Here is an 18842-nt window from a genome sequence, read left to right on the forward strand (position 1 = left end):
TAAAATCACACATCTTCAAACAGTAAATATAAATTCATGCAAATTCTAAATGTGGCATCTTTGTAAAATATTTTTGATAATGACTGGGAATACCTTTTACTTAATCCTTCTAAAATTGCCCTGAACTCCCATGTAATACCACGATGCCACTCCTCCTGTCCCAGCCTGTCTCATTTCCTTGATTAGAAACAAGACAAAAACAAGCCAACAAACGTGCCAGGTGCCTGTTGCCCATCAGATAATTTACAAGCCAATAGGAGGAGTTCTATTGGGCCCATTTTATAGAAAAGGAAACTGAGACTCAAGAACATCACTTTTCTATCGTAACCACCACCACCAGCAAAAGAGGGGTGTTAGCAACCAACACAAACTTGCTGCACCGTATTTACAGTTCCATGTAAACAAAACACAAAAGCTCAAAGAAAGAGGAAAAGGTATTTTAAACTTCCAGATGTGCTATTTGATTTTCAGTAAGCCTAACTTTGACTGCAATGACATTAATTTGCTTTAGGCTTTAGCGCCAATACTGGAAACAGATATTTTAGAAAAGAGTGAGACTTTTATCCTCCTCAGCTCCCCAGTGAGGAATGGTTAGACCCCCCCCCCCTTCATTAGGAAAGTTTAAAAAAACATGGTAAAATTACTGCCTGGTTTTTTGTTTTTTTTTTAGTTGTTTTCCTCTTCCCATCCTTAGATGTCTAAATCTTTGTTTTCTATTTTTAAAAATAATGTTGTTTAATCTTAGGGGGTAGGGTAACTTGATACATAACTAATATTAAGGGAAGGCTCTTCCTCCACTGAATCTAAAATCATTGAAAGGACCAAGGCATTTCACATGTTGTTAAAAAATGTTTCCTCACACAAGAAATGCATGAATGCATTCTTCTTTTTAAAGTTAGAATGTAACAATATTTAGTTTACAATGAAAGTAATACAATGTTTGTGTAAAGCCAAAGTTCTTTTGACTTCTCTCCCTGGGAAGAGCAAAGGCATGCAAGTGGAAGGAACAGCGAGCAGACCAGTAGGGGAGATGGGCTGGGAGGGAGAGGTACTGGACAAGGTCTGGGGCCAGGAGTCCCGTAGATCGTGCAAAGATGACATATTTAAATGAGATGCAAGGAGCTATAGGAACTTCTCTTGATGAACAGATGGGAATGAGAGGGCTTGATGGAGATTGTGCATCCAGCTGTGTGGGAGTGGGTTCTAGCCTGTAAAGATTGCAGATAGCAGGGAGTTAAACTCACTAATAAATAGAAAGCGGAATAACAACATCTATGTTTTTCTTCTTTCTCCTTTGACGTTTTAAGGAGTAGTGGTCATTCATACCTTGGCTCATCCCACGGTGACTTGTGGAGCCTTAGTGTGCAACCTGTCCTGGGACTGGGAGTGGGGGGGAATGCGGTGCATATCACACAGTAGTCAAACCGGCCTTCAGGACGTCCAAGTCTAGGAAATACACATGTAGTGGAGGAGTGCTTGCAAGCCAGGGGGAAGGTTATATTCCAAGCTGCATTTATTGTCACATCCTCATTAATTTTTCATAACACAACATCCCTATCCCAACCATTAAGTATTTATTTCTTCGATTTCCAAGAAATATACCACCTAGAAAATGTTGGCCTATGAAGTCTGTGCTTGATACCAATCTTCAAAGATAAAACCGATGGGCATCTTTGAAGGAAACGCACAGCCATTATAGTCATGTTGCCAAGTTTTAGAGGAACCATTGTGGACACCCTGGTGACTGGCACGATTTCAGGCTCATGGTCGGGGAAGACGCATACTTCTTGTCCACAGGGAGTAGAAATACAGGCGCTCTTCATTTGATTCAGAAAAACCACAAAGGCTAACAATTTGGGATTTTTCACAGATATGCAGGCCCGTGTAGTCAAAAAGCAGACGCTATCTTCAGACTCAACTGGGCTACTTACCTTGCAAGCACAGAAAACATTATCGTAGCTAGCTTTGATGGCAGAGGAAGTGGTTACCAAGGAGATAAGATCATGCACGCAGTCAACAGAAGACTGGGAACATTTGAAGTTGAAGATCAAATTGAAGCAGCCAGGTGAGTGACTAGGAGATGAATTACGAAGGTCATCTGATTTTTCCCTCTCAATTTATATTTTAAAGTTGTAAAGTGGAAAGAATGTAAAGTGTCCTAGGATGAATCTTTTATCTTTGGGGTACATTTTTAGTGAAATATCACACTTGGATAAAAATGTATGTCCTTATAGACTTATCTAAAGGTGAAAAAAAGACGTATTTCTTAAATTCCTCTCTGTCTGTGACTCTAGAAAGGGACTTGGTATATGTGCTACAACCTTTCAGGAACAGACACCGGAATTCATCAAATGGACAAACTGAGGGATAAGTGCACCCCGAGTAAACATCTAACTAAACAAGCAGTACCCCTGCAGTCAAGGTTAAGCGAAGGCGCTCAGTGTTCTTTATGGCACAGGAGGCTACGTTACGTGTGGTGGCTTTCAAGTGCTGGGAGTGGCCCCCACAAGCGGGCTGAGGGTTACTCTGCCATTTGGGGAGAATTGTGGAGCACAGCCGTCTTCACTCACAATTATAAGGTCTTCATTATGTATGAATCACATCTCATTCTTGTGCTTTCCAGCCATGAGCCCACAGATAGATGGGGTCTGGCTTAAGAGAGACGTTACTGATGAATAGTGGTTACCACGTAACGCACGGGTAAATGGGCAGTGTTTTACCCGCAATGTCATGGGAACCGCGCAGCACCCCTGTGAGGTGCTTCAGGGAAAAAAGGCAGGCTCTTACATGGGGTAATTTGCCAGGGGAAGTCAGAATTTGAATCGAGGTCTCCAACTCAATTGGAGTCTCAAATGCATTCTCCAATTCAGCTACCTTCAACTGGTAAATGGGAAATGCAGTCTTGGAGTTTCTATAGCCAACTGCCTGGGTGTCTAGGGAAGCATGACAAGGGGTTGATTTAAAATAATGCTATGAAATCATAAACTAGGAAATGCAGAAAAATTGTGAATGATGAAATAGATGGAGGAAAATGCCTTTAAAAACAAGAAACAACCAAAGAGAAGAGATGAGGACAATTTATTACGTATCCCTAAGTCTCTTATATCAAAGTTAATGACTAGCTATTTTTCTTTAAAGTAAAATAGAGAGGAAGAGAGGTTTAGATCAGAGAGCGAGAATAAACTGGTTCAGGAGTGAGGCTGTGATATTTTCAAACTAAAATTTTATTTATCCAGACATCCTCTGTGAGAGAGGGCAGAGTGTCCAGGGCTTCTCAAATCCAAAATTAGAGAATTGGGTAAGCACACCATACATCTCTAGTTTAAAAAGTTAATGAGATGTAGTGTGTTTATACAATAGAATAGTAATTCAGCAATTAAAGGAACTACATACAGCCGCGTAGATGAATCTCACAGGCTGTTGAATGAGAGAAGCCAGGCGCAAACGTGTATATCTTGCATGGCCCGTTTTATATAAAATTCAAAACCAGGCACAAATTGGAATCTTATAAATGGAAAACATTTCATTTTTTCCTTTTGCAAAGGGGAAATGACCCAGAGGCTTCCGGGGTGTAGTAATGCACTATATCTCCACTCAAGGATATGCTCATTCTGTAAAGTTTATCAGCTTGTACATCACGCTTTGGTGCGCATGTCTATATGTATATGTCTTCTCAGTTTCAAAAGTTTACAGGGAGAAGATAATGATTTGAAAACTACTTACTTTCAAGTTCTTCTAACATCGCTTAACTCGGGGCCGCCTAAGGCATATATCTATAATCGAAAACATACAAATTTCCGAAGTCACATATAGGTCAATGCAAGGGTCCCCACCCCCCACCAACACTATAAAGTTAAAGAGCCTCATTTGCTAGGTTGCTTCTTAAAGCCAACAAATTACCTTTTGATGTTAGGTTAAGATTAAAAAGTGGGTGTAAACATTTTTTTCTCATTTCTTTAGCTGGATATGAGTCCTGAACACAATTTAGTGGCAAAAATACTTCTTAATCCATCAAGGAAAAATTGCTTCCTATTTCATGTGCTGAGCTAACTAATCAACACCCAGCAGAAGAAGGGATTTATTTAGAGAATGGTGTTTAAGTTCTCAGGTAGGGGGCCCAGAGACCTTCCGAAGCCCTACCCAGATGTTCTCTAGGCCCCTCTACTTCTCCATTGCGGGGGCAGCCTCTCTTCAACTGAAAAACATCTGGAGAGATTTAAATTCAATTATGTAAAGAAAAGTGCATCTGGGCTGCAAATTTTTATATAAAGCTGTGAAAAAAACTGCCAGGATTTGTTTTCTGTGAATCATACACACACACACACACACACACACACACACACACACACACACACACAAACACACAGACAAAATTTTTATGGACTCCAACAAAAGTAAATCTTGTTCATCTGGCTCTTAAGTTAAAAAAAAAAATGATTGACATCCATCTCAGGTGTTTATTTGATTGCTGGCTGTAATTAATCTTAGATTCCAACAGGAGGAAATAGAGAGCAAATGGCAGGATTTCACATTTGCGTACTTATGTACTTATCTAGTTTTCCATACACAATGCAATACAAATTCATGGACTTCTTCCATGTATTTTAGACAATTTTCAAAAATGGGATTTGTGGACGACAAGCGGATTGCAATTTGGGGCTGGGTGAGTAGTTGTTTGGCTAATGAATCTGTGTCCATATAGTTAGTGAATATAATTTGGAGCACGACAATTTTATCTTTGGCATGTAACTATTTGGAGATGAAAGTCCCGTAGTTTTAATCTAAGAAGACCCCAGTAAAATGCCTTAGATCTCTAGGCGGTGAATCCCTTATGATTAAGGAGGGAGGTGAGGGGGGTAAGGAAGGCGAGAAGGAGGGAGAGAGGTGGGAAAGGAGAGAGGGAAGGAGGGTGATTTTTCTCATGAGTCAAAGTCAGTAAAGATCTAGTGCTTATCGATCTTTTTTTCTTCAAGTACCACCCAGCAAAGTTTGATGCTTTTCCCACTTAGACCTATCAAGCAAAGGGACCAGGGCTCTGAAAGTGTAGTCTTTAGATATTGTCCAATTAAGGCCAATTTAAGCCCTTCTCTACCATGCTTTCTATCTCTAAAGAGGCACAGTATATAAAGATGTGAGAAATATGGAAACTGCGACTTGCTTACCATATGTCCTGAATTCCTTTACCTCCATAAAAATAACCATTTCCATTCCTTAGTCATATGGAGGGTACGTAACCTCAATGGTGCTGGGATCCGGCAGTGGCGTGTTCAAGTGTGGAATAGCCGTGGCGCCCGTCTCACGGTGGGAGTACTATGGTATGTAATTACTGTCAGGTACAAAAAGATACAGAGTGTTCACCTTAAAATTTCAATGACAAAACCATTCCTTTTTGAGTTTCCATGTTTCTACAGGAAATAAGCTGATTCATTGTAGATGCGCTTTACAGATACCTATAATCGAATAGTCTCACTTATTCTGCTATTGTGAAAGGCTCGGGGGTAGTATTTGTTATCTATATGTTTAGTTATCAACAAATTCTGTTTCCTAAATTTCAAACCTCCTTAATGCTACATTCTGCACATAAACCCTTCTTTATCTTTATTTTAGCTTGAGTTTTTGGGCTTCACATATTAGCAGAATAAAAGAAGCATGTATTTCTTTTCCTTCCAGTAAAGGTCAAATATAAGTAGGGCTTTGGTAGGGATGGGAGGAATTCCTGGGTTGTTTGTTTTTTTCCCCCTCTGTCTCTAAGTTAGTGAAAGCCACTCTAGGATCTCTTCTTCATCACTGAGAAATAATTCTATAAGGCATCATACATATGGAAGACTAGAATTCCCCAGGTGGAGAGAGTGAGCATTGGAATACTAGGTAGGGGGAAAGAGTCAAAGGTGGTGAGAAGATGAATTATTTTCCTGCAGATTTTCAGACCCTGTATCAAGTCCTTTATGTGATATACTCATTGAAACAAATATGCTCATTACATATTTTTTGCCCTAATGTATGGCGGTAGCACCAATCTTGTAGGAAACCCTTTTTCAAAGGCTAAGTCAAGAGAAGCCAATGTAAAAAAATAATAAATACATACATACATACTGTTATCTTTCTGTTTAAAAAAATTGAAAGCATACTTCTGACTTAGTCTACACACAATGGATTTGTTTTCATATAATACTTCTCTGCTTCATACTAATTGTTCTTTTGGATAGCTTGTTTTTGGAGACCTCTGGTGGTCAATAAAATAATAGAAGCAATCTTTGTGAGTTTAGAAGTGAAGAGAACTTCATTAAATATATTTGGACCAACTCAACTTTCTAGACATAGGCACTTTCTAAAGTTCTTACATATGTATTAATTCGAACAATTTTACTCAAAGATCAGATAGAAGGAATACATAAATGGTATTTCAAAGGTGCATTTGTAGAAGTTTACAACACCTGTATTATGCATTTTTAAAATACTATTATTAAAATTTCAGGGGTGCCTGGGTGGCTCAGCCATTAAGCATTTTGGTTTAGGGTTGTGAGATCTAGCCCTGTGCTGGGCATGGAGCCTGCTTGAGATTCTCTCTTTCCTTCTCCCTCTGCCGGCCCCTCCTCCCCTCCCCTTGATCGTGCACACACACTCGCACACACACTCTCTCTCTTTCTCTAAAAAAGGAAAAAACAAATTTCAGATCTTCTCACGCATGTAAACCTGATTAACATAAGAAGAAAGGGGTATTACATTCTAGAACAAGAAGAATTGTAGTCTGCTGCTGTTTCAGGAAAAATTCATTTTGCCTTTAATGGTTATTTTCAAACCTCCTCTCACATGTACAACCTAAATTATTCATATTTTAATGTTAAAAGATCTGAACATTTTATGAAGATCTTGTATTTTTAAAAATGTCCTTCAAAATATTATATTGTCTATATTAGTGTCCTCTAGATACATAAAATTACATATAGTCTGCATTCCTTTTAATCAAAAGGATACAATGTTGCCATTACTCATTTTGAAAGACAGTATTTTGATTTCCATAGAACAGGCATAAAGAATACATGTGACAAAACTAACACTCATCATCAATGTAGTTGTTAATGATGCCAGACATTCAAAAAGGGTCAGAATGTTTGTTTAAGGTTGTTGTTTAGATGATATCTTCATTTAAAGAATTAATGAGATCAGTGTGGAACTACCTGTACAATTGCCGTGAAATTCAAGCCACTAACCTAACTAGCACAATGACAGCATGTTACTCTGTACTTCCTATTTACTGTAATCTGGTCACTGGAGGGGGCATCTTTCAAAGCAATTACTTCAGATTTTTAAAGTTATTTTGGAATTTAGCCACAGTAAATTGTAAGTTTTCTCACATATATTTTAGGATATATCTATAAAATTTTTAAAAATAGGGCAAAAAAAATATGTTTAGTTATCCAAAATAACCAAACCAATTATGTATCCTGTTTTCAGCCATATTTATAGATAAAAGAACTTACATCATTTTAGCAGATATTAATGTGATCGATTTCACAATACACAACTGTCATAATGCCAAAATTGAGGGCTTGCCACAAAATGAGCAAAAACAAATGTTTAACTTGCATTGTGATGGAGTAACGGAGCTCATACGGGGATATACAGCAAATAAATGATAACTTAATTCTTTGTTTTCATTATAGTGGATTGTAAATTGCCAAAAAAATATGATTTAAGTAAGCAGCTAGTAATTGAACATTATAAGCGATTTCCAAAAGAAAATTAGGGCATATGCTTGTGTCAGGACCAAAAATTCAAGACAGTTGAGACATTAAGTGACTTCCTAATTAAGATTCTTTGAAAGGATCAGATGATGATGTTAAGAGCCCTTACTTTTCAGCACTTAACATTTGATTTTTCTGCAGATGGATTTTTTTTAAAAAGATTTATTTATTTATTTGAGAGAGAGTGTGTGAGTGAGAGTGCCCGAGCAAGGGGGAGGGGGGGGCTAAGGGGGAGGGAGAAGCAGTCTCCCTGCTGAGCTCAGTGTGGGGCTTGATCCCAGGACCCCAGGATCATGACCTGAGCCAAAGGTAGATGCTTAACCAACTGAGCCACCCGGATGCCCTCTGTAGATGGATTTTTGACTGGGTTTGGATCACCTAGTTTGATCTCCTCCTACCCTCATTGGTTCCGGCTGAGGACGGAAAGGCACGAGTCTGAGCGGCTGTCTGGCTGCATTAACAAGCCAAATAAAAATGATCTTGAGGAGACACTCCTAAGAGGGACGCTACAGACCCACGCACAAGTTGCAGTATATGAAAGCATGTAAAGTAACCCAGTAAAAAGAAGAAAAGTTTGTCGTATGAATTAACTATTTTTAAATGTTTTCCTTACAGACTCAGTGTATACAGAACGTTACATGGGTCTCCCAACTCCAGAAGACAACCTTGACTATTACAAGGTAAGAGATGAGAAACTAGATCCATTTCATAACCTATTTATAAGTTGTTAAAGAACATTTTTAAGTGTATCTATTCTAGAAAATATGTATTTTTTATTTCCAACAAAATTCTTGTTAAAAAGAAATAACACAGGTGGTTTAGAGATACTCCACTAGCTTCCCCTACTATATTCTGCATTAATTACAGTCTTTATCGTATGCTATATAGGTCACAATATGCATTCATTTGGAAATACAAAGCAACACCAGATAATTACTTTAATTATAAAAATTTCATTTAGAAAACATGTCAAATTCGACATATTCCTTTAAAACCCAGAAGACTCCCTAAACCTTTAGCTATATATTAAAATGTCTACGGTATTATAATTAAGATGTATGTACAAACCTATAATTTTCCTATTCATGGCCAACTATATACAGTTTGCTCAAACAATATTGGAGTAACGCAGGTGAAGAGTACAATTGGGCAGTGCCCTGAAGAGCCCTGGAAGCCACAGTTCCTGCATAGCCTCCAGCAGGGTTGGCTGACAGGGGCACAAGAGGCAGGCTGCTCTGCAGACAGGCTACAGCATTGGAAAGATGGCCTGGAAGCCGCCATCGTTGGCAGCCACGTGTGCGAGAGTGGATGCCACGGCTGAGCCAGAGCACCCTCTCTGGTGTCGCACTGATGTAGCCGGGAGTGCTAGCCTAACTCCGAGAGACCTCTGTAGCTCTTTGGCCCTTCCAGAACTTTCCTGAGTCGATCTGTCGTGTGTGTTGAAAACCCCAAAACTTGCAGATGACAAGGTCAATCATCTCATGGTCAAATTCTCCAAAGGAAATTCAAAATGCTCTGCAGGGTAAGGAATTAAAAAGCATGAAAAACAAAAACAAGAATAAGTTCACACAATTTCTCATCTGGGCCGCAACTCTCAATACATGGGTTTCATATGAACGCATCGCTCCGAGCAGTACGTGTACATTTTTATTAGATGCCACCATTCCTATAGATTCTGAAGCCATGTGATCAAATCACAGGAAAACTCATATAAAATGTCTAGTTTTGTGACGTAAGTATACACGGTTTCGTCTTAGCTCTTTCAACTTTATTTAGGAAGGCTTAGGGTGGAGGGGGTGCAGGGAGGAGTATGTGGCTAAGTCTACCTGCGTGTGTGTTTTCCAGTCAAGAGAGAAAAGCGACAAGCAGTAAAGGGAGATGAACCGATCACCTTCCACTACCAAGCAGTCCCGTAATCAGGTTGTCCCCATTTCTGCCAGTTGTCCCCCATAATACTTTGGACTCAATTCTTCCCAATCTTTCTCCTCCACATCCAATAAGCTGCCTTAAACATCCTTTCCCTTCTTCATCAGTCACCACGTTGCTGCTGTCACGTGACTATCTGCTTTTTTCTAATAATAACACAATTGGTGTCCCCTTAGCTTATCTTTGTCTGCTTCCGTCTTTACCACAATGGGACATGAGATTAATCCCCACAGCCCCACATACAACACTTTCACGGATCTTTCATGTGACTCAACTGAGTCCAACCTTCATTCTTTAACCAGGTGTTCAACATCCTTCTTACGATGGCCCGGTTCGCTTGTAATAGTCACTGCTCTCTGAATGTTTCTGGGCCTTTCGCTTTTATACCCTTGTCTTCTGTTCCTTCTGTCTGCAATGTCATTTCCTCCGTATCTCCATTTAGTACTGCTCTTCTGGCGGACTAGCATCCCTCTTGACTCTCATGACATTTTCTTGTCTATCTCTTAATCTTCAGTTTCTCTATCTTGAACTCGTGGTTATTTTGTACCCCCATTTCCCTTCTGCAGTATTATTAACTGTTCACATCTTTACTCAACACTGTGTTCTTTAGGTGACCCAGGATGACGCATAAACCTTAAAACCTTTCCTCATTTAAGAATTTTTGAAGGGAAACATTGTTATAAAAATTGCCTGTCTCCATCACTTCTCTCATTTTACATCTGGAATTTTCTTGTCCTTAACCTGACCAGGATGCTGACCTTTGAAAGCCATCCCTCCTGCGGTATGCCATATTTGCTGAGTTGCTTGAAGGGCTTTCTCATATATCCCAAGTACTAAAACTCCCAAAACAGAGCTGTACTTACTGTCCGGGACCCCACCCCTGACTCTAGAACCTGGTGGATGTCAAGTCAAAAGTTCATTTTTAAAATCCCATTCTGAAAAGTCCTTGAACCTAGAGGCGCAGGGTCAAGCCCAAACCCCGACATCTAGGGAAGTCCACGGCACCTGCCCTCCTTCCCAACATGAACATCAGCCGACAGCCAACAGGGTCTTTCCTCTTCAGCCGGCCCTCCTCCCTTCAGGATAATTCGTTCTAATCTCCTTTCATCCTGCATCTTTTTCCAGATTTTCCCAGAGGCCCGTCATTCCCGCATCGATCCCCCTCTTCCCCATCTCTACCCGCCCTGAGGTGGCCATGTTCGTCTCTCCCCTTAGGTGTTCGCCGCATGAGGTAGTCATGTAAATAGAAGTCACTTCCCACTGCCAATGGCAACACACGCACACTGGGTGCACCAAGTCACTCTTTCACTTCACTGCACAGATGGCTCCCGAGGACTGTTTAATCCTTCCACGCCAGGAGTCGAGTTTTCTTGGCACAAAATTCAGTGCTGGCAATGGACACATTAAAACTGCCAGTACCAGGGAGCGAAAGGTTCCCAATGTGTTACTCGGAGGAATGATTTGGGCGGGTGAGAGTTAAGGTGTGTAGGGAAAGGGAGGCGATCGTTCACTGAATTGTTTCCACCCTGGTAAGTTGCTTCCTCAGAGTGTGGAGAGCTGAATCTAAGTGCCTATATTTGGTGCACAGCAGGCTTTAGAATAAAGCTGCCCTCCTTTGTTTTTTAAATAAGCCTGTGCTTTTGTCTCTGGCAAGAATACATTCAAAGATTCTATTTTCCTCCGAGGCCCCAGCTGCCCCTCTGGACCCCATCTTTTACTTTTCTTTCCCAGGTTGTTTTTATTTCTCTCTCTCCTTCTCTCCCTCCCCCCCTCCTCCCACCCTTTTGGAAAAGACAAAGAAGATAATTCCTTAGAGGCTTTCAGTACCCTGTGCCTGTCTGTGGGTCAGAAGGAAATATTTTGAAAATGATTCTCATTTCGTCTGGCTCACTGACTCTCTGCAGGACATCCGGGCCAGGAAGGACCAAAGTGTGGAATAAGCAAGGCCCTGATTTTTGTCTATATTTGCAGCTAATGAATCATCAATAGAGTAGCCAGGATTATAGCCTTTATAAGAGAAGACAATCTTTAATTTAAAAAAAATAAATGAGAAAAAGGGATCATTATTAGGTCATTGATGACCCAGATTTGGAAGAATTTAGAGAAACTCACATCACCGAGAGAAGCACCTTTTATGAAGATAAAGGTCCTACTTATGATTTAGGAAAGGAAATCGCAGAAACCATTTGTATACACAAATGGAACAGGTAGGGATGCCATGTACAGTTGTTCAGCCTGAGCACTGCTGAAAACTAGTCAATGCTTCATTCACTAAGACATGAACCTCTGGGGTTGCATCCAACCAGAAGGAATGCCTTTTCCTATTCTTACAAAGCTGCCGAATAGATTAGCAGACCCTGGACTAAGGCTCAGACCCAATGCAGTGACATGAGCAGTGATCCCATGAGACTCCTTGTAGATAATCACCCACCTACTGCCAAGTGGTAAGGCAGGAGCACTTTTAAAGGCAGTGTAGCTCTGTGGAAACATCTTTTCTGCAGTGAATCTCAGTCCACAGCAGACCAAAATGGCGGCAGATTTGAGCAAAGGAATCTGATAGGCAATGAGACAGCCCTCACCCCCAACAGCAAAAAGCCAATAGCAACTACCGCCACACCTTGAGGAGTGTGTTGCTCACGAACATTGACAAGTAGTCGTTCATAGGGTCAGTCGTAGGTCTTTTAGTCAAACCTTTTTAAAAAATAAACATACGGTCAACTTTCACTCACCCATCCAAGGCCCTTGGTATTTTCATTGTTCAGAAGTTTATTACCTTGTTGGTGAGGAAAGATGTGCACACAAAATTATCAAAGAGAAATAAAGGAGAGTAGCTAGTAAAGCATGAACTCAAATATGACAGAGTGCCCCCTATGTATGGAAAAGAGAAGTGGTTCTCTAATTGTGATGAGCCGCAGGAATTTTGTACCTTGGGAGCATGCTGGGCAGGGAAAGGAAGTGGCCAAGAAGTTAGGGTTTCACCTTCCCCCCCAGCTCCTCTCAACTGGTTGGGAGTGGGATCCAGTTTCATTTATTTCATTCATTTTTCTCGTTTATTCATTAAGTGCTTGCTTCCACGGGCAGAAACTATTCTAAGCTCTTCACAAGGATTATTAGGTTCAGTTCTCCCTCAGATTCTCTGAGAGAAGTGCTTAATTATCTTCATTTTATTGACACTGAAACTGAGGCACAAAAATGTTACATAACACGTAGATGCTGAGGGGTGGGAGAGGGAGGGGCGCTCCTGTGAAGCCAATAAAGAAAGACTCAGGAATAAAGAGGGAGAGCATAGGCGCTCTGCGGGGGTGGCAGAGAGGGACGAGGCCGAGCAGCACAGCCGCACGAGTACCAGGTACAGCTGGTTTTCTGGGGATTTATGAAGCAGGTTGGCTGAACCGACGGGTAACATGGAAGCAGGGCTGTGGGAAGAGCAGGCCAAATGGCGGCCCGTAAAGCAGGACACAGACCGGGGTGGGAATGGATTTATGAATCCGCAGAGAAGCAGAAGATCAAGGGCAAGAGAAATGGGGCCCAAGTCCTGAGCCTTGTTGCCAAGGGAAGAGGGCAGCCTGGAACACACAGAAGGGACTGATTTAACTTGTAGAGGAGATTTATTTTGCATTTTGCTCAAAATTTGATAGGCTTTTGGCAAGTGTATGAAACAGTCATAGATTTGGCAGTCTTCTGCTAGCAGATTTGAAATGTTCAGTCCTTAAGAACTGCTGCATCGTTAGGTTATGCAAAACAGGGTGCAATTTTGTAAATATGCCATCTTGTACTGATTTGACATTTGTTCTATTATCCCAGAATATGCCAAAGGGAGAGAGACCTTCAGATTTAAGCCAAACCTTAACTTGTTTGTTGAGTGCTGATAAAATGTTGACTGCTGTGTGATCTTTAAAGAAGCCAGTGTTGCTTGGTGAGGACTGAGGTAGGGCCCCCTGTCGGGTTGACGGGCTCTCTTTCCTTGGCGTCTCATGGATGCAGTTGTTTGATAGATGTAAACAAGGAAAACATCCGGTAGAGTGGGTCGAAATAATTTTTTCTCAACAATTTTCTCTGGCCTCTGTTTTCTGTGGCACTAATGGTGCTTCCTAAAATAGGATTACTTAATGCTATCGATGAGGTTTCGGTTGCAAGCTGGAGAACGCGTAGAGGAAGTCGGTGCACCCGGAGTAGCTCCCTGACGTGCTGGGCTGTCTGTGAGACCGGTGGCCGTTTGTCCTTTCCGAGAAAGCCTGGGAACGGGGAGGAGTTGTTGGCTGGGATGTGAAGGGACACTAGAACGTCATGCTAAGGGGAATGGACTTCGGAGTTCGACCTCTACTCAAATTTGGTTTCCACCATTTACTAGCAGTGTGAGCTCGGAGAGGTTGCATAAGCTCTCTGAACCTCAGTTTCCTCATCTGGAAAATGGGGATCATCAAGCCTTCCTCACAGGGTTATTGAAAGGATTAAATGGGACCCCCGTGCCTGGCCTGAGGTAAGCTGTCGAAACATGGCACCTGCCTCCCTCATCGTCCTCAGGAAGCCGGTTGTCCTTATGGGTCCTCGATGGCACAAGGGGCAGCTTAAAAATTGTTAGAACTTCCGTTTCTTACAGTACTTCCCCGCTCTTATCAGCTCCCTCTTTATTTCAAAAATACAAAGATTTATTTGCCGGAAGGTGACTGCGGAACCGGCATGATCCGACAAGCAGTTACAGATGGTTCTTCTTAGGGCTTGAAGGAAAAGCTCCTCGCAGAGATGCTGTGGATTCGGCACTGCCACTGGACCAATCCTTCCCACTTCGCTTTGCCAGACTGTTGCTGACAGCGGGGCTCTCCGGAAGTTTCTAGCCTCGGGAGAGTGCCAACTGCACCACCATTGCATCCTTGCCCATTTATCACTCTGAGCTTCCTTTTTAGTAGCTGGTGATAGACTATTCGGCTTCTAACTTAGTCATCCATTTCCTTTTCTATTTCTGTTCCCATCGATAGGCAAATGGGGATGATCCTATTTTAGTGGGTTAAAATAGCACGGCGATATTATTTCCGATTATTAACCACATCTTCAGTTAATGCGCGCGCCTCTTTCTCTGGCTTCGGGGTTGCCTTCCGCGCGGTGGACCGCCAAGGGTCTGTCTCGAGGGAGAAGCCAGGATTCTGGGTCCAGTAGGGAATGATGGGTGGTGCCAGAGGCAAGATGCCACGGCCGCATCTCGGGGGGTGGGGGGGATGCTCTCTGCCGCCTGAGAGCCTGAGAGCCGGCGTGGGCCTCCAGGCTGCCCGTCCACCGGTCCGCCTCGCGCCCGGAGGCCCCTCTGGAGGCTTCTCCCGGGGAGCAGGGGGAAGCGAGCATGGAAAGGGCACACCTAGCACACCGTTGCCGGGGAGGCTTTTGTTTTATTTTTCTCGTGCTGCATTAAAGTATTTGTCTTTCTTTCTTTGTAGTGTAATATTGTTAATGTAAAACAATTTGCATCATGACACTTTTATCACAGTTTTCGTCTTTTTCTCAGTATGTTGCATTTCTCACCATGTCTAGTTCATCACAGCTACAGTGTGTACATCACAACATTTATCTTAGGCTCAGGGTTTTACTTGTTTATAAAAATTGTCTTCTTTCAGCCTGTATTCACTCCATTTAAGAAAAAAAAAAGGCAGCCAGAAACTGTTTTGGTCCAAACTCCAGTAGTTATCACATTCCTTGCTAACTGTCCTGCGTATTTATATGTCTCCTAACTATTACTCTATGTTTCAATGACATTTCTCAGTTTCATGGCTCGTGGAGGTTGTAGGAGCAGCTTTTGCTGTTCGAGCTGCCAAGCCAGGAAGGCCCGTGGGGCTTTTGGAGGTGAGGCGAAGTGGCAGAGCTGCCTGCGCGGGTCAGGTGTCGGGGCGGCAGCCGCGTGTGCCGCGGTGGCCGAGCGCTGGGTTCGGCGTGGGCAGGACCGAGGCCGAGCGAGCGGCCACGGCTGGGGCACGTCGCGGGGAGCGTCGGGGCCTGCGGCTCGCCCGGTGCGCGTTCGCCGGCGGTGCTGGAGCCCCAGCGTCTGGCAGCTCAAGCCCTGAATCCTACTCTGCCCTTTGGGGAGGTTGGTTTTGACCCCTTGCTTTCTGAGGAGCGGAGATTGCTCGGGGTTTTGCTGCCGCCTTGGGCTCTGCGGCAGCTGCAGGTTCAGAAAACACGCTTCCACCTCTCACAGGCCGTGCAGAGCAGCTCTCTTCGGACCTGCTCCGCGTAGGAAGGCATGGGACCCCTGCGGCCGAAGGGATAGCCAGCGCGCTCGCGCCGCACAAGTTCCAGGACAGTCACCTTGGCTCTCAGGGTCCCTTTGCTGGAAGGCCACATCGTGAGCAGCTTGGAATTTGAGCGGCCTCGGGGCGGCATAGGAAGTAAAAGAGGTTCTGCTCTCAGACCTTGTGTCCAGCTCCGACACTTCGTACAGATGTAACCTAGTGCGAGTTCGTCACTTTTGAGTCGTGGGGTCGCCATGGAGAAAGCAGGATTGCTGTGGACCTATCTCAGAGGACTGTTGGCAGGATTGAAGAGAGCAGTGCTTTTTGCAAATACTTCCGTTTTACAGAAAAAGAGACTCAGAGAGCAGCATGTCTCCAGGTGCACAGCTCACTGATGCTGAAGCCGGGGCTGGAATCCAAATCCAGTTCCCTTAGCCCTGTCCCCTTCCTGAGACCATCAGGTTCCCATCAAAAAGTACGAAGCTGGTGTTAGCTACAAAGAGATCTGTAAAATACCTACCTTGGCACTCATAAAGTTGACTTCGATTTACCAAGATGCTGGAGGAATAGCTGGATGATTTTTAATCCTATAGGAAAACTACCGGCCCTCCCTGTGCCCAAACTGTAAGGAGTCAAGAGAAGCAGACTCCAGCTCGCCTCCTTCCAGAGGCACTACGATGCCTCTGTGACACCTTTGCCTTCATCCCAACTTTGTAAACATCCCCAAATCAAGATCAGATGACCAGTTCTGTGCTTTCAAAGACTTTCTCATCGAAGGCCCCACCCCCATTCTAGAAGTCCTGCCTCACTGAGGCCAGTCTTCAAAAAGCTTACCTCCCAATTTTTCGCCCGATTTCTCTGGCTGATCCAATAGCAGGATTTTCCCTGATACAGAACGAGGCAGACAACAACAACCCACTGATTTTCTAAGGCCATGCTTGATCTTTTGCACCCCATTCCCCTCCCATATGTTACATTTGCCTAGGTTTTAAACATCTGTTCCAAAAGAGGTAATACTTGCTTCTCATTCATTGCCTAGCAATGTGGACCAAAGTTCATATGACATATTGCAGAGTATGTTTAGTTGCAAATGCTATGTACAGGCTCTTTGAAATGTAGCATGTATGGCACCATGTGACACACGGTTGCCATGGCAATACACTTTTTGGCTGAACTACAGCATAAGCCCATGGAACATACATTGCTAATATGAGACTCTGCCCTGTGCTAATGCATAGGACATAGCCAATCTGGGATCTGGGACTCAAGGGGCTTTGCGTGCAGCCCTGATGGCAGGTGCCCTCTGCCTGCATGTGCAAGGAAGATGTGGCATCCTCCCTTTCCAGTCTTGTCTCCCAGGCACAGGGCATGCTGTGCATTCTGCCATGCATGGAGACAGCATTTGCTTAAATATCGGTTTGCTATATTTTGTATCAAAGGGGGCCCCAGCTGAAAACATTTTATTTTGTAAACTGAAGTGAAAAATCAGTTTATGGCAGATCTTTTTTTGAATAATGACATTCTTTTTCCCAATTCCAGAATTCAACAGTCATGAGCAGAGCTGAAAATTTTAAACAAGTTGAGTACCTCCTTATTCATGGAACAGCAGATGGTGAGTTTCAGTTAATTAGACTTTTTAGTATCACAGACAGGTTTGCAATTTCACTACTGACAAAACAAAAGCATGAGGGGCAAGACTGTTACATTTACTTCAATAAAACAGTGTTGCTTTCCACAACTCACTTGTCTTGGGCTAAATGGGATGCGAAGTCCTAGAACTTCAAATAGTCCCTTTCTTCTTGTGCCTTTCCCGCCCCTCCCATCAGAAAAGGAGCGGCTATTAGATACTTTGTGTTCCCTTTCTCTCCCTGCAGATAACGTTCACTTTCAGCAGTCGGCTCAGATCTCCAAGGCCTTGGTGGATGCCGGAGTGGATTTCCAAGCAATGGTATAGCAAAGCTTGCTGCAAAAGGGGAGAACTTGCTGGTGGGGTCTTGGTTTCCCCTCTCCCGCTCCTTCCCCTCAAGCAGTCCCAGGAGACCGGGACAGAATTAAAAGGGTTTTTATTTGCCCAATGAGAAGTTGGAAGTGATATCCTTAAGCCATAGAGAGAGTAATGTTCAAAACTATTAGCGACTTGGGAGTTGAGCAGCACAGTATTGCGTATCTCGGGAGTGTCAGAGCAGTGCTCTCCTACCCATGTGATTGTTCTATCTCTCCCTGTTTGGATTCAGAAGCAATCACTTAGTAAATGTGCGGCAGAGTAAGTCTAAAGTGAAACCAGCCTCATAATAGCTCAGCTCCAATATGAAAATCCATTTCTGTCTAGTAAGTATTACTAGCCATTCTGACAACAGTGGGGCATTAATAATCGGCATGCTTCAGTTTTTGCAATGGCAGGGGTACCTTTTGTTGAACAACCCCAGGCAATAAACAATTAGGCTTGTTTTATAGAGTTGGAAATGGCTAGTGCTGTTGTTGCCTGTACAGTAGGCTGTTTCTAGATAGTAAGTCAGATTCATTTTTTGCTCTAGACCTTTTCAGATCAAGAAGAAAAACGAAAAGATGTTGTGTGTGTGTATAACATACATTAAATGTATGTTTGTATATATGTATATGCATGTGTGTTGCACTAAATATTTTTGTATAAAATGCTTTCTTGCCTCTATTAGCTAGAAAACCTCTTTTCCTCACTCTCTTCACACACACACACACACACACACACACACACACACACACACTTTGCTCTGTGATCAGTTCAAATGGTGCCCACTGAATTAGAGTGGGCCAGTTATTGGATACCAAAAAAAAAAAAAAAAAACAAAACAAAACAAAAAAAAACCCAAACCTGGCTTATATTTTTTGGGGTCAGATTCTTGTAAGAGGTTTTTTGCTACTCAAAGAAATGATATTTTAATTAGGCAATTTTTTCAAATTTTATTAATGTCTCCAT

At 42.7% G+C, this 18842-nt stretch overlaps 1 protein-coding gene across 1 annotated transcript in view; it reads left to right on the forward strand.

The window, feature by feature from the left end:
- Window positions 1-18842, forward strand: part of DPP4 (dipeptidyl peptidase 4) — a 77806-nt gene that overhangs the window by 57043 nt on the left and 1921 nt on the right. Inside the window, exons 20-25 of the mRNA XM_040644555.1 lie at window positions 1871-2065; window positions 4609-4663; window positions 5216-5315; window positions 8361-8425; window positions 17429-17501; window positions 17764-17837. Of these exons, the coding sequence (XP_040500489.1) occupies window positions 1871-2065; window positions 4609-4663; window positions 5216-5315; window positions 8361-8425; window positions 17429-17501; window positions 17764-17837 (562 nt within the window). The remainder of the gene's footprint in view (window positions 1-1870; window positions 2066-4608; window positions 4664-5215; window positions 5316-8360; window positions 8426-17428; window positions 17502-17763; window positions 17838-18842) is intronic.

This window comes from Ursus maritimus, unplaced genomic scaffold (genome assembly GCF_017311325.1).
Source record: "Ursus maritimus isolate PB19 unplaced genomic scaffold, ASM1731132v1 scaffold_1, whole genome shotgun sequence".
Lineage (NCBI taxonomy): Eukaryota > Metazoa > Chordata > Mammalia > Carnivora > Ursidae > Ursus > Ursus maritimus.